This window comes from Balaenoptera ricei, chromosome 1 (genome assembly GCF_028023285.1).
Source record: "Balaenoptera ricei isolate mBalRic1 chromosome 1, mBalRic1.hap2, whole genome shotgun sequence".
Classification (NCBI taxonomy): Eukaryota; Metazoa; Chordata; class Mammalia; order Artiodactyla; family Balaenopteridae; genus Balaenoptera; species Balaenoptera ricei.
In genome coordinates, this window is record NC_082639.1 from 1328395 (window position 1) to 1342928 (window position 14534).

The 14534-nt window shown below is 67.3% G+C and overlaps 1 protein-coding gene across 1 annotated transcript in view; it reads left to right on the forward strand.

Annotated features, from left to right (window-relative positions):
* PLCH2 (phospholipase C eta 2) overlaps window positions 1–14534 on the forward strand; it is a 69138-nt gene that overhangs the window by 39369 nt on the left and 15235 nt on the right. The window contains exons 3-9 of the mRNA XM_059901788.1: window positions 5640–5786; window positions 7606–7848; window positions 8066–8196; window positions 11562–11732; window positions 13398–13491; window positions 13642–13845; window positions 14126–14246. Coding sequence (XP_059757771.1) covers window positions 5640–5786; window positions 7606–7848; window positions 8066–8196; window positions 11562–11732; window positions 13398–13491; window positions 13642–13845; window positions 14126–14246 — 1111 coding nt within the window. The remainder of the gene's footprint in view (window positions 1–5639; window positions 5787–7605; window positions 7849–8065; window positions 8197–11561; window positions 11733–13397; window positions 13492–13641; window positions 13846–14125; window positions 14247–14534) is intronic.

The following is a 14534-nucleotide window of genomic DNA, read 5'->3' on the forward strand; positions in this document are numbered from 1 at the left end:
TGGCAGCCCCCCACCCCGGGGAAGGGTGCGTGGGTCCCAGGCAGTGGGGGAAGCACACCAGGTCGCGGTGGGCTCCCCTGCCTTTGTGGGGGTGGGGTGAACCTGGCCCAGGTGTGAAGGGCGCCCCAGGGCCCCATCTGTGGTCCCTGTTATGGGGCCAGGTGGGTCGCTAGGCCCTGCTCCCTCCAGGGGTCCCCCGAGTCTGCTCTCAGGCAGCGCCCTGGGGGGCTGTTTCTCAGGCCTTGGGGCCTGGGCCCCGAGTGTGACTCTGGGGGTGAAGGTCCCAGCTGGCGTTGCTGGCCTGGCACCTTTGGGGGTGCGAGGCAGGGGTCCCACACCGCCTGGTTTGGGGGGCTGAGCCATGTGGGCCTGGGGCCTGTAGGGGGTTCACCTCCGGCTTGGCAGTTACCGGGGGCGTGGCCTTTGCCCCCAGTGCGCTCGGCTGCACCAAGCGGGTGACACAGCCACCCCTGGGACGGGTGCTCCCCGCCAGCGTCCTGCAGCCCTGGGGCATCCCCGGCTTTGCACAGCAGCTGTGGTTCTGCGCCCACCTGACTCCTGGAGCGTCAGAGGAGGAGCGGGGGTCCCCTGGGCAGCGGCCTCGCCAGCAGAGCCCTGCCTGAGGCAGATTAGCCGGACCTCATCTGCCTGGTCAGTGGAGGATTATGGCCTGGGGCAGCCGTGGAGGCTCAGGGAGTCTGGGATGCAGGGGCCGGGTCCCCTCCCAGAGCCCCTGCCCAGGAAGATGGGGGCACCCAAGCCCCCCGGGCTGGTGGCGGGAGACCCTTGATCGGCCAGTGGCCGAGAGCCCAAGGGCGTGGCCTGGGGGGAGGGCTTGGGGTGGGGGAGCTTGGGGGGGGAGGCGAGGGCACCTCCGGACTGGAGCCAGCTCTGGGGAGGGAAAAGCAGGAGGGACCAGGTGTGAGCTGGGTTCGAGGAGATGCAGGCTTCGGGGCAGGAGTGTGTGGTCCAGGGCCACAGAGGGGATGAGGGCAGTGACCACTGGAAGGGTCGGCAGGAAGGAGGGGTGGGTATCACACGGGGCCCAGGGCAGCGAGCGTGTGGGCCGTTGGGCCTCGGCCGGGGCTCTCCCTGGCCTTGCTCTGGTCCTGGTGCTCCCGGGGCTTCTGGTTCCCCTTTCCCCCCGCCCATCACAGGGGCTCCGGCAGGCTGCGTCTTCCTGAGGACGCCCAGGACGGAGTCCCCTTTCCAGTTCTGTGCAGAGCCACCTCCTGCACGGACGGAGCCAGTGCCTCCTGGGCAAAGCTCCTAACTGGGTTTGGGCATTTGATTCTGAGTCGATGACGGGACCCTGGTTCTTGTGGTCAGCCCAGGTGACCCGTCCTGTCTCCTCAGAGCCTGCGCCACCTACCCTCCCTGACCCTGGACCCAAGGGAGTGTCCAAGGCTGCCCGGCCTCTGGTGCCCTCCGGCGCCCTTTGGCCCTGGCTCTGTGGCCTGGCCCGGGCTCCGCCCCTCTGGCTGGGGAGGGAAGGTTGATGGCCCCGGCACAGCCCAGGAGCAGTGGGGTTTATGGCAGTAAGGACCGGGGACGCAGGCCCAGCACTGCCACAGGCGGCCTGGGACACGGATTCATGCCGTCCCTGCGGTGCCTGAGCAGAGGGCACAGGGTAGGCTGGGGGCTCGTGGGCCCAGCGGCAGGAGCAACGTGAGGTCTTCGGGGCAAGACCCCAGTCCTCCCCGCGGCCGTGACTGGGGTGGGGTTCTGCCCCTCGGCCTGTGCCCCCTTGTGTGCCAGGCTGGCCTGACCTGGGAGCCTCTGACGCCCGGCAGCCCCTGGCCCACAGGAGGAGGGGGTGCCGCCCACTCTGCCTCTCCTGGTTGCCCCTCGTCTGGGCCTTAGCTGGGTGGCCTTGACTGGGCCTTGTGTCCGGTCAGCAGGCAGCAGGCGGGTCTTCCCCAGGCCCGGCCCTCCTCCCCCAGGAGAGGTCGGTCATGAGCAGGGCAGCTGGCCCAGGCCAGCCCAGCCTCTGGGGGCAGAATGCTGTGAGGAATGTGCCCCCTCCACTGGGAAAGGTCAGTCTTGGGGGCTGGTCCTTGGGGACTGCGGCTGCACGCCAGGGGCCTGGAGCTGGGTGGCGGAGGCAAGGAAGGCTCGACCCAGGCTTGGGGACCTGCACCTTCAGCCAGTGCTGGGAGTCGCAGCAGAAAGGGGCCCAGTAGGCCCCGGGCCCCCCCTCGGCCAAACAGGCCGGCAGGCAGTCCCGCCCAGCTTGGCTCTAGGGCGCCAGCCCACGGGGAGCTGGGTGCTGGGGGGCAGGATACTACTGCTTCCCTCCCACCTCCAGGCCCACTGGGACTTCAGGAATCCACTCGGAGTTCCCCTGGAGTACGAGAGATGTCGGGTGAGAGCAGGGCCTTCTCCTGGGGCACAGGCTGGGATGGAGCAGAGCATCCAGCCTGCGGAAGGGGGTAGGGAGACCCCCTGGCAGGGCCTGAGAGTGTGCCCCAGTGGGTGGTCCCATGAGGACCATCACCCCAAGCCTTACAGCTGTGGTCTTCAGGTCCCCAGGGAGACCACCTATCTCTCCTGCCTGTCGTTACTCAGCCGGCGCGTGGGGGCTGGTGGCCAGGGGCCTTGGTCAACACTGTCACCTGCCTGGTCCCCTCCTGGTCCCCAGCTGGGAGTTCCCTTGGCCTAAATCCTCTGGCCAGCTGGGCTGGATCCAGGCTTGGATTAGCGCAGGGGATTGGGCAGAGGGTGGGCGGGGCGGGCAGAGGCCCTGCAGCTTCCCCACCTCAGGCCCTGAGGCGTTGCTTCTCCTGGGACCCCTCTGTGGCCCTGGTGGTGGGTGGGCTGGCTCGGGGGCCATCGGGGACAGCAGGTGAGAGGCCAATGCCAGAGGCGCCGGGGAGCAGCCCTGCGGGGACCTCGGTGGGCAGTGAGGGGGAGGAAGAAGCCGAGGAGAGAAGGGGGCCCCGTGGAGCCCCCGGGCTGCCTGCCACCGCCTGACCTGCCGCTGAGGTGGGGCTGGGGGCTGGCCCTCTCTGGCCTCCGTGAGCCCACCCCTGGCCATCATTGGGGCATGTCTGTCCCCTGGCCATTTACCCCCAGCCGGACCAAGGGAACGGTGGCCTGGCTGGCGGAGGCCCTCCTCTGGGTCGGCGGGAGCATGGCTGTGTCCCCGCAGTGGCAGCTTGGCCCACTAGGTAAGGGAGCAGCCCTGTCTGGTCATCTGGGGCGGGGACTGGCCTGCTCCTCCCTGGCCACAGCCCCGCCCAGCCCCAGGGTCACTGGGCTCAGGAGGGGGGGCTGCTCCTGGGGTTGTGAAAGGCCCGGGGGCTCCCACCCCACCTCCATGCAAACCTGTAGCCTCCTGACCCGTCGGGTCTCCCTCTGGGGATCACGGGGCTCCGGCAGCAGCCCCCGGGGTGCCTCTCTGACCCCCCCGCTCAGGGCCTGGAGGCTGAACCCCAGGCGGGCAGTGAGGAAGGAAGGGGTGGGGGAGTCAGGGGTAAGGAGGGGCCGGGGCCACGGTCCTGGTGGATGTGCGGCTGGACACTCTCTGAGGGGGTCCCTGTTACTTTGGGGGGCAGTGGCACCTTCAGCTCAGGTGTGGTGAGGCCAGCGTGCTGGTGCCGGACGTGTCGGCCCTTAGAGGCCGGCAGAGTGCCCGTCACTGCGGTGAGACTCTGGAGGGTAGAGTGTCTGTCTTAGCGGGGCCGGCCCACGGAGGGCCCCATTCAGGTCCGCCCGCCCCTCCGGCTCTCTGTTCCAGCCGGCGGATGGGGCCTGGTCCAGGTACCACCTTCCAGAACCTGGTTCTAGGCCTCTGGGGCCCGTCCCTGTCCCCATCCCCGGCCTCCCGCCTCCCCCCTGCTACCTGCGTCCTGGCAGGCACACCGCGTCTTTTCCTCCCGGTGTCTCCCCTGGAGCCCAGCCTCCCTGTGCGCGGCTCCCCGCTGTGCCCCCCACCCAGTGCCTGCAGTTCAAGGTCAGAGGTTGGCTTCCTCTGAGAAGTCCTCACTGCCTGTTCCCTCGGGCTGACACTGCCCACGGGCCTCCACAACACCACCTGAGGGTTCCTCATCGGGGGGACCTCGTGGGTTAATTACTTGGTGCTTCACCAGATGGTACCTCCTGGGTCCCGGGCTTCCTGTAGGCAGTTGTGAAGGGCCTGAGGGGGGCCAGGACAGACCTGTCCCTGGGACTCCTGGAGCCTGCTGCCTCTCCAGCCTGGCCAGCCACGGCCTCTCCTGGTACCTGGGAGACGTGCAAGCTGCAGACAGGAGGCTGAATGGATGGAGGAGGAGGAGGAGAAAGGAGGAGAGGGGAGGGGGAGGAGGGGGGAGGAGAGGGGAGGGGGAGGGGGAGGGGGAAGGGGAGGGGGAGGAGAGGAGAGGAGAAGGGAGGAGAGGGGAGGGGGAGGAGAGGGGAGAAGGGAAGAGAAGGGAGGAGAAGGGAGGGAGAGGAGAGGGGAGGGGGAGGAGAGGGGAGGGGGAGGAGAGGGGAGGGGGAGGAGAGGGGAGGGGGAGGGGGAAGGGGAGGGGGAGGGGGAGGAGGGGGGGAGGGGGAGGAGAGAGGAGGGGGAGGGGAGGGCAGGAGAGGGGAGGGGAGGGGAGGAGGAGGAGGAGGGGGGAGGAGGAGAGGGGAGGGGAGAAGGGAGGAGAGGGGAGAAGGGAGGAGAGGGGAGAAGGGAGGAGAGGGGAGAAGGGAGGAGAAGGGAGGAGAGGGGAGAAGGGAGGAGAGGGGAGAAGGGAGGAGAAGGGAGGAGAGGGGAGAAGGGAGGAGAGGGGAGAAGGGAGGAGAAGGGAGGAGAGGGGAGAAGGGAGGAGAGGGGAGAAGGGAGGAGAGGGGAGAAGGGAGGAGAGAGGAGAAGGGAGGAGAAGGGAGGAGAGGGGAGGGGAGGGGAGGGGAGAGGCAGTGGGGCCCCCTGGGGGAAGGTGTGGGCTCTGTGCCTTCCCAGACCTGTGTGGCGCCTTGGCCTCATGGAGGCTCCTCCGTGGCCTCCCGGTGGATGTGTGTGGTGCCACCCTTGTGGCGTGTGTGAGGAGGGCGGCTTTCCTGAAGATGCCACGGGAAGGAGATGCAGGCTCTCAGGAGTGCCTGCGGCCGGGCCAGTTATCCAGGCTGGGCATCGTGGGGGGCTGCCTGCATGCCGCCCACCTGGGCCCACACTGTGCCTGGCCCGGGACCTCGTTGCATAGCAGCTCCTGAGAGCGGGCTCGGCCACCCCATCCCTGTGTCCTCTCGTGTGTCATAGCCTTTGGGGCAGGTCATGGTGGTGGAAGGGGGTGGGTGGGAGGCCGCAGAAGCAGGGCAGAGCTGGGGGGTGGGCAGGGCCCGTCTGGGACCTCACCTGGGCCTTGGGCCGCAGGACCACTGGGGAGGCCAACAGGAGCCCGGCTGGGCAGAATCAGTCCGATTCTCTGTGTGGACTCTGGCCTCTGATCAGGGTCCCAGATTGGATCTGTGACATGGGCCGGCGCCTGGGGCCGCAGGCAGGCCTGGGGGTCTGAGTTCGGTGCCCCGGTTCTGCACCCCCTTGAGCACGTGGGGGGTGGGGCTGAGGCTGCAATGAGCACAGAGGGGCTGCTGCAGCGCTCACCGGCCCCCCGTCTGTGTCTGCCTGTCTGTCTGTGTCGGTCCGTCTGTGTGCCGGGTCGGCGGGCCTCCAGTGGAGCGATGCATGAGCGCCATGCAGGCGGGGACACAGATGGTGAAGCTCCGTGGCAGCTCCAAGGGCCTGGTCCGCTTCTACTTCCTGGACGAGCATCGCTCCTGCATCCGCTGGCGGCCCTCACGCAAGAACGAGAAGGCCAAGAGTGAGTGGGGTGGCCCTGGGTGGGGGAGCGGTGGGCAGGGCAGAGCCCGCAGACCAGCACCCAGGGGGGCAGAGGACCCTCCCAGAGCAGGCGCTGGGCAGCTGAAGGGGCAGCAAGACCCTGAGCCCTGGAAGTCCCCAGGCCTGGCCCATGGGCTCAGCTGGCCTTGGAGATCCTCGGTGACATCTGGACGCAGTGGGGTGAGGGCCCTGGTCCTGCTGCCCACCTAGCAGAGCCCTCTGGGACTCAGTGGAGACTGAGTGGCCCCAGCGCCCAGCCCTGCACCGGGTGCTGAGATGGGCTGAGAGGCAAAAGTCCTTCAGTCTAGCTGAGGAGATAAGACCGCTCATGAGCAGAGAGAGAGACCCTGCCGGGCACCCTGAGGGTACGACCCCGGTGCCGAACGCTGGCCCAGGCAGCCTGGGGTGTGAGCAGCTGACAGGCGTGTGGAGGCTGCAGAGCTGTCCGGATGGGTGGTGGCGGGCAATGAGCTGTGAGGATTTGGGCAGGGACCAGGCTGGGGGTCCTGGGGGTCAGGAAGAGACACGTGAGTCCTTACAGGCGACAGAGGGGACTTTACGGCCCCTCCTCTGGCTTTGGCGACTGGAGAGACGCAGGTGTGCCGAGGCAGGGCCTCAGCCCCGTGGTTGCTAAGGGCACTGCTGCCACCATGGGGCCCAGGAGAGAGCCACGCTGTGGAGCCCCTGGGGAGGGTGTCTTGGAGGAGGGGGCCGGGACTGCCCTGTGGGACCCGGGGGGGTGGAACCGCCACTGGCTGCTCAGGCAGGAGCCCCTGTGCTCCGTCCGGAGCGCCTGCTCTGTGCCAGGCACTGTTCCCAGCACCGGGCATCCTTTGGGAACTGAGCCGCCATGAGGCTGGTCTTTGAGTGCGAGGTGGGTGACACCTATCCTAACGGTAGGATAACTTCACATCATGCTGAGTGACGAGAAGAACACAGGATGGCAAATAGAGGGGAGCAGGTGGGTGGGGGTCGTGGAGGTCGTGGAGGCCCCTCTGGGGAAGGGGTGATAGGGCAGAGACCAGCAGGCTAGGACAGGGGGAGACCAGCTGACTCTGGCCGTGGAGGGGTCCCCAGGAGGGAGGAACAGTGTGGGGGGCAGCTGTCTCCTGACTGTCAGCGCCCCCTAATCTGGGGGCCCAGCACCCCCACCCCCGCCACGAACATGCGTGCGCACAGGCAGCTGGAGAAGCAGGCCGGGGGAGCAGGGGAAGCGGGAGCTCCCGGGGAGGGGGCAGTGGGGGCAGAAGACAGAAGGACTCACGCACCCTTCACTGCGCAAGTGGGGAGGACCCATCGTTATTGCACGGGACACGGTAACGTCCAGGGTGGTGCCGAGCCTGCCGCCGGGAGCAGGAGCCGGGCAGGGGGTGCAGTGCTGGGGTCCCTGGCTGTGCCGAGCCCAGGGTGCCTGCTCCCAGCGGGGTGCTGCCCAGCTGTGCCCCGACCACCTGAGAAGGGGCCCTGCCTCAGGCACAGGAACAGACCCTGCAGACGCCCTTCTCAGCGCATCTGCTTGCGGTGACTCAGCCTCTGAACGGAGGCTGCACGGAGTTGCAGGAGCTGCAGCCAGTGATGAAATTCCTGATGGCGCCTGAGCTGGTGCGCGCCAAGCGGGACCCCGCTGCCCCCCGGCCCCCACCTGCTGGTGCCAGACTTTATTACCGAGGCGGCCCCAGGCTCAGACGGGGCGGGCAACCCCAACGGGCCCCAGCTGTTGCTGAGACCACCTTGGGGCCTGCGGGTGGAGGACGCCTGGCCCCGGGGAGGGCCGTGACCGTGCCCCCCGCCCCCTGCAGTCTCCATCGACTCCATCCAGGAGGTGAGCGAGGGGCGGCAGTCAGAGGTCTTCCAGCGCTGCCCCGACAGCAGCTTCGACCCCAACTGCTGCTTCAGCATCTACTACGGCAGCCACCGAGAGTCGCTGGACCTGGTCTCGCCCAGCGGCGACGAGGCGCGCACCTGGGTCACCGGCCTGCGCTACCTCATGGCCGGCATCCGCGACGAGGACAGCCTGGCCCGCCGCCAGCGCACCCGGGACCAATATCCTCGCGGACGGCGGGGGGACCCCGGGGACCACCGCTCACTGTCCACCGTGTGGGGCGGGTGAGCCCCGGCTGGCTCACATATTTCGGGAAGGGGAACTTGGGCGGGGTCCTCCACGCCTTCCTGCCCGGGGAGGGGAGGGGAGGGGAGGGGAGGGGAGGGGAGGCGCGGCCGGCCTTGCTGCACCTCCGTTGGCCCCTAACTTGGCCCCAAAGTGGCTGAAGCAGACGTTTGATGAGGCCGACAAGAACGGCGACGGCAGTCTGAGCATCGGGGAGGTCCTGCAGCTGCTGCGCAAGCTGAACGTGAACCTGCCGCGGCAGAGGGTGAAGCAGATGTTCCAGGTGAGGCCGCCGGGGGTCTTGGGCCCCGAGCGAGGGCGCCTGGGGGCAGGCGTGTGTCCGGGAGCAGGCCGGCCCTGTCCAAGCTGCAGGAGGTCCCGGGTGGTGCCGTCCAAGCTGCAGCAAATGGCAGGGAAGCAGCCGTCCTGCACCTGTGCGGGGCGGTCAGTCAGATGCCCCAAGCTGCCCCCTGTTCGCGGCTGTGCCGGCACCACTGCAGCAGCTCCCGGGGCCTCCCCAGGCCGGCGGACCGGGCGTGTGGGCAGGCACCGGGTCAGTGAGGGAAACCACCCACAGGACCTGCACCCCATGTCCCACACTGCCCCGCGATTCCCCAGACTTACTGGGGTGCACGGGCCCTGCCTTTTGGGCAGCAGCTCTGGTTACCCACCGCCCAGCCTGTGGTCCCCAGCCACCCCGGTGTTAGCCGTTATGAAAATGCATCCTCAGCTGAGTGGCCGCCTTTATTGTCTGTAATTAGTGTCTCTCTTTGCGGAACCCCTGCTGGGCCGGGGGAGGAAGGTGGTGTCAGCAGGTCCTGGATCCGGGTGGGGATGGGCGAGCAAACTCCACCCTCACTCAGGCCTCACTGTCTTGCTGCCACCCGGGAAGAGGGTTCCGCGAGCTTGCACCAGGCCCTGCGCCCCAACAAACACACACACACACACACACACACACACACACACTCACACAGCCAACCGCTCCACGAGGCTCGGCCCCCGGCTGCTCCCTTCTGGGCTCTCATGATGGGCGGGAGGTTGTGCTCGGCTGGAGCGAGGGGAGCGGGCCGGCTCAGAGCACGTGGGTCCGTGCGTGAATGGCGGGGGCGGGGTGGTGTGCGCAGGATACCCTGGCTGCTGTTTGAGGACTGGGGGGCTCTCAGGGCCCCTCCTGAAGGCCCCAGCGGGGACAGAGCCCGCCTGGGCAGTGGGGAGCCGGCAGATAGCTCGGGCCCGCAGAGCAGCCCCACCGTTCCCTGCCTGCCCTGCTGCCAGGGGCAGCTCGGGGGTCAGCAGTCCCTTCCAGAGCGGTGAGGCTGTGTCAGGGGCTCAGACTGGCCTCGGAGGCAGGACGAGAGACGAGTGCCCCCCACGGAATGGGTGCGAGTGGGCACAGGCTTCTGGGCCCTGAAGGTCCACCACCAAGACCTGGCTTGAAAATGCCCCCCGCTGGGAACTCCGGAGAGCCCACGCCCCCTGCCCCTCCTGTAAGGAGGCTGGGCCTCTCCCGCACCCCCTGGGCACAAAAGGGGCTCCCCACAAAGCCCTCTGGCCAGCCCCAGGACTAGTGGTGTCCGGGCGCTGTCCAGACCACTTCAAGGAGGACCTGCCAGTGGGCCCTGGAGAAAGGCCAGCAGGGGGCTGTAGGCCAGGAGCTGCTGACCCCAGACCCTGGGCAGCTCAGCCCCAAGTGGGCGTTGTCCACGGTGGCCCCTGAGCACCTGGGCCTCCCTGCCCATCTGCACGGGGCCCTCTGTGGGCGCTCGGGAGCCCAGGGAAGGAGGGCTGACCTCCAGCCTGGCAGAGCGGCTCTGATAATTAGTAACAATTTTATGGTCGAGAAATCTCAATATTGTTTCCACTGCCTGGAACTGCCCTAATCAAAGGAGAAATCTGTATGGTGGGTCAAGAGTGGCTTGAGCGTAATTTCATTAAGCCTAAAATAACCGTGGAACATAGGCGAGGCCGCACCCTGGGCGGCTCTGAGGCCTGGCCCAGCAGCACAGCTCCGGCCGGCGTGTGCTTTCAGCCACTGCGGTTTCCCTTTGTGGAGAGGAGAGCGGCTGCGTGACCACATAGAGGGGCGTTTCTGGGGCCGAGGGCTCACAGCCGCCTTTCGGGCCCCTGAGGGCCTCGTCGTCACAAAGCATTTTCAGCCACCACCTCGGCATGCTGCCCAGCCCGGAGCCCGCGGAGAGGCCAGATCACCCAGCAGGTGGACACTCAGCAGATGGGCATCTCTGCCCAGCTGCAGCCACGGCCCCTGGGAGGGCGACCAGCCCGACTCTGTCCCAGAGGGGCCCTTTGACCTGCAGTGAGTGCCCTGCCCGGGTCTGTCCCACCAGCTCTAGACACAGGGCCGCCCCCAAACCTGGCACAGACACAGGGGTCCTCATCTGGCATCTGCTGGCCCCGTGCAGGTGGCCCTGGGCTGGGCCCCTCGTACCAAGCTGGCCCTGTCCTGGCCTTGGTGTGAGCACCCGGCACGGGCACCCGGGTCCTGGAGGGAGATGCTCGGGCCGTGCTGGGCGCCCACCTGGGGGTCAAGCCGCAGGGCCGGGGCAGGCAGGGCAGCCTCCCCAGGAGCTCGACTCTCTCTGGCGCCGGGGACGTGGGGGTGGCTGCGGCCTGCACCTGGCTCGCTGGTGATCCTTCTGGTTCAGAGGGGACCTCATTCCCGTCTCCAGCCACCCCAGGTTGTGTGGCCATAGGAGAAAAGACAATGCAGACGCCCCGAGGGGCTGGCGTGCACTGCTATCCATGGTGCTGAACCTGGGGTCTCTTTTTGCCGGGCAGTCGCACCTACCCCCGCCCCCCGCCCCCCGCCCCCACCCTACTCACCGGGCTAAGGACCCGACCTCGGCACTCAGGGTCTTGAGCACCTTCCACATGGCCTTTCCTGCCCAGCTCCAGGGACCCCCATGACCCTGTAGCACCTCAGGCTTCCTAGGGGCCGCCTGGCCTCCATCACTGGGTGCCCTTGTCCTCTGGGTCTGTCCCTGGCCTTGGCTCTTGGTGTCCCCAGGGTCTGACACATCAGCAGGTGCTCCCTGAGTGAGTGGATTCATGAAGGAGTCTGTGGTCTCATTAGCAGCCTGGTGGGTTTGCCTGGGGGGTTCCTGTGGGTAGTGTGTGAGCTGCTTTATGAGCAAAATGAGGACAGTGGCTGAGACCAGCGTCCTCTCATCCCTGTGGCAGCCAGAGTCTGGGATTCCTACATGCCCAGGGGCCCTGCGCTTTTCTAATCAATGGATGGCCAACCCTAATTACAGATCACAGCCCAGCGTGGGCACTAACTCCTGGGTGGGGTGTTGTTGGCTGCAGGGTGGGGTATTTCTCCAGAGTTGGGTGACTTTGCTGGGTTCAGATGCAGGTTGACCTTGGAAGGCTCGGAAAGGGGAAGGTGGGGTGAGATCTGTGTTAACGGGTCACTCGGTGGCTTCTTGGTGGGAGAGGCGCGGGGGACCCCAGTGAGGACGCCGCTGCCGGGCTTGGGGGGCACTCATGAGCCCGTGACGGGGGCAGTGATGCTGGAAGGGGTAGGGGGGATTCGACTCAGGGCTGACTGAGGAATGGGGAGCTTGCAGGCACCCTTGCGGCTGAGGCCCAGGGTGGGATGCGAGGGGACCCGGAGGCCTTGCGTTACAGGAAGCGGACACAGATGACCACCAGGGGACTCTGGGCTTTGAGGAGTTCTGTGCCTTCTACAAGACGATGTCCACCCGCCGGGACCTCTACCTGCTCATGCTGACCTACAGCAACCACAAGGACCACCTGGACGCCGCTGACCTGCAGCGCTTCCTGGAGGCGGAGCAGAAGGTGGGGCCCCCGCAGGCGCCGTGGCCTCACCTCGGCCTCCCGGGGCATTTGAGCCCGTCCACAGCGTGGCTGAGAGCTTGTGGAAGTGCGGGCACCAGTCTGGCATTTGAGGCCCACTTACTGGACCTGCCTCGGTTCCCCGCAAGGGCCGGCCACCAAGCCGGTGGGGAAGGAGCGTGGCTCAGCCCTGACCGCGGCCCCCCCAGAACTTCCAGAGGGGAGCCCGTGATTGACCACGGCCCCGACATTAGCGCCGAGCGTCTCCTGGCCTAGGTCCCTTGGCCCAGCCTTCAGGCCTGGTCCAGCCACGTGGGTCTGGCCGGCTCCCACCCCCAGGGCTCTGGGCCCATTGCCAACTCACTCCAGCATTCGTCCAGCAGACGTGCAGATGCCTCTGGGTGCCAGCAGGGTGTGCCTGCCCACCGTCCTCGACCCCAGGCTGCCCCACCCCTCCTGAGAGGCCGAGTGCTCCCCGGGCACTGCCTAGCTGAAGCTCAGGGGTCTGGACCCCTCATCCCGGGCCCGGGCTGGAGAGGGGAAGGCCACCCGCTGAGGGGACAGCGCTCCCACAGGGGGGCTTGGACCGCAGACAGCCTGGGTGCGGCTACTGTGGGCAGCACCGGAGTGAGGCTGAGGGGCCGCTCTTCCAACAGCTGCCATGCTCGGGGGTGGAGGGAGGGAATGTGGCCTGGGCTGGGATGGGCAGAACTGACCCGTTGCTCCCTGACCTTTGCCCTAAGCTCTCCAGAACTCTTCCTACCGTCTGGGGCCAAAACTGTCCACCAGCTGGGTGGTTTGAGCCCTGGGCCCCTGACTCTGGGCCTCCTGGTCCAGCAACAGCTGGGCCAGGCAGGGCGTGTGTGTCAGCGGCCCGGGGCCACAGACACCTGGTGTCAGACGCCTGCGACAGTGGTGGCTCTGGCACTAATTGCCCTTAAGAAGTTACTCTGTGTCCAGACTCAACTTGCTGTCACTCAGAATGGCTATAGAAACTGTTGAACAAAATCCAGCTCCGAGGTCTAACCCCATTTGCCCCTCCCCCTCCACTACACACCCACCCCCCACATTCCCGGGGACGCACAGGTAGCCCCGCTGGTAGGCCCGCCTCTGGGAGCGGGGGGCTCCTGGGGGCTGTACCGTGGGGCCCTGGGAAATCACTCAGCCTCTGACACACGGGTCCACCGATGGGCAAGACCACCTTGGGCTCGGCTGCCATGCGCAGCTTTCTTGCGAGGGACTTGGGGAGGTGACAGGAGGGGCCAGGGGAGCCCCCTGGGCTCCTCCAAGGTGGGACGTGGTCCTGGCTCTCCCGCACCTTCTCACACCAGGCCTCGTTCCCCACCAGCCCACCCTGGTCCACAGCTCTCGAGACCCCTAACACGGCAGCGGTGGCGGGTGGCCCGGCCGATGATGCCAAAGACCCCTCCCCTGCCAAGGATCCTCAGTCAGCGCCAGCTCTTCCCAACCCAGGGGACCCTCTGTAGTCTGCTGGTCACTGAGTCCCAAGTCTCATGCCACTGGGGGTGGCCAGGGAGCCCCCCAGTCGGGGGAGCACGCCGCAGGGCCCAGGGCCTCAGCCTCGCGTGGTCAGCACCTGTGCGCGGAGGAGGTCCGAGGTGGCCTGGAGATGGGCCAGCCTGGCCTCAAGCCCCTGCTCTGGCCTAGATGACGGGTGTGACCCTCGAGAGCTGCCGTGACATCATCGAGCAGTTTGAGCCCTGCCCGGAGAACAAGAGTAAGGGGACAATGGGCATTGACGGTGAGTGGGCGCCGCGCCGGCCCAGCTGTGCTGCCAGGTCAGCGGGGTGCGGAGGGGTCCACGTGGTTTGGGGGGGGGCCCCGAGATTAGCCTGCGGCGGAGCTGGCACACGGGGCTGAGCCCCTTGCCCCCACCGTGCTCCCCCAGCAGGCTTCACCAACTACACTCGGAGCCCCGCGGGCGACATCTTCAACCCGGAGCACCGCCGCGTACACCAGGACATGACGTGGCCGCTGAGCCACTACTTCATCACCTCATCTCACAACACCTACCTCGTGGGTGACCAGCTCACGTCCCAATCGAGGGCGGACACGTACGCCTGGGTCCTGCAGGCCGGCTGCCGCTGCGTGGAGGGTGAGTGCCGGGGCTCTGGGACCCCGCGTGCCCCTCGGCCCCAGAGGCCGAGCCTTGGCCGTGGGCTGACGTCTCCTGTGGGAGGGCGGGGTGGCCCCGAGGAGCCCTCTGGAGTCTCCGGGCACGGTCTCTGCCCTCTGCCTGGCAGGGGCTGGGATAGGTCTCTCCTGGTGTTAACTGCGGAACAAGAGGACCGCCTCCGGTTGGCCTCCACGGACTGTGGGTCTCTGGGCATTGGTGGTCCGGCCCCCGGAACCCACTGAGCCCTGTCTGCCTCCAGTGGACTGCTGGGATGGGCCTGACGGGGAGCCCATTGTGCACCATGGCTACACTCTGACCTCCAAGATCCTCTTCAAAGACGTCGTTGAAACCATCAACAAATACGCCTTTGTCAAGAACGAGTGAGTGGCTGGGACTGGGGGGGGCTGGCCCAGGGGGTTGGGGGGAGGGGCTCAAGGGCCTCTTTCTGCCCCTCCTGCACATCCTTTCTGTGGAGCAGTGCAACATTTTGGCGGCTGGTTTCTTGTTGAGGATGAGGGGCGGGGGAGGGGCGGAGGAGAGGGAAGGCGGTGGATGCAGGAGTAACAGTTGGGCCAGGCAGGGCGTGTGTGTGTCAGCGGCCCCGGGCCACAGACACCTGGTGTCAGACGCCTGCGACAGTGGTGGCTCTGGCACTAATTGCCCTTAAG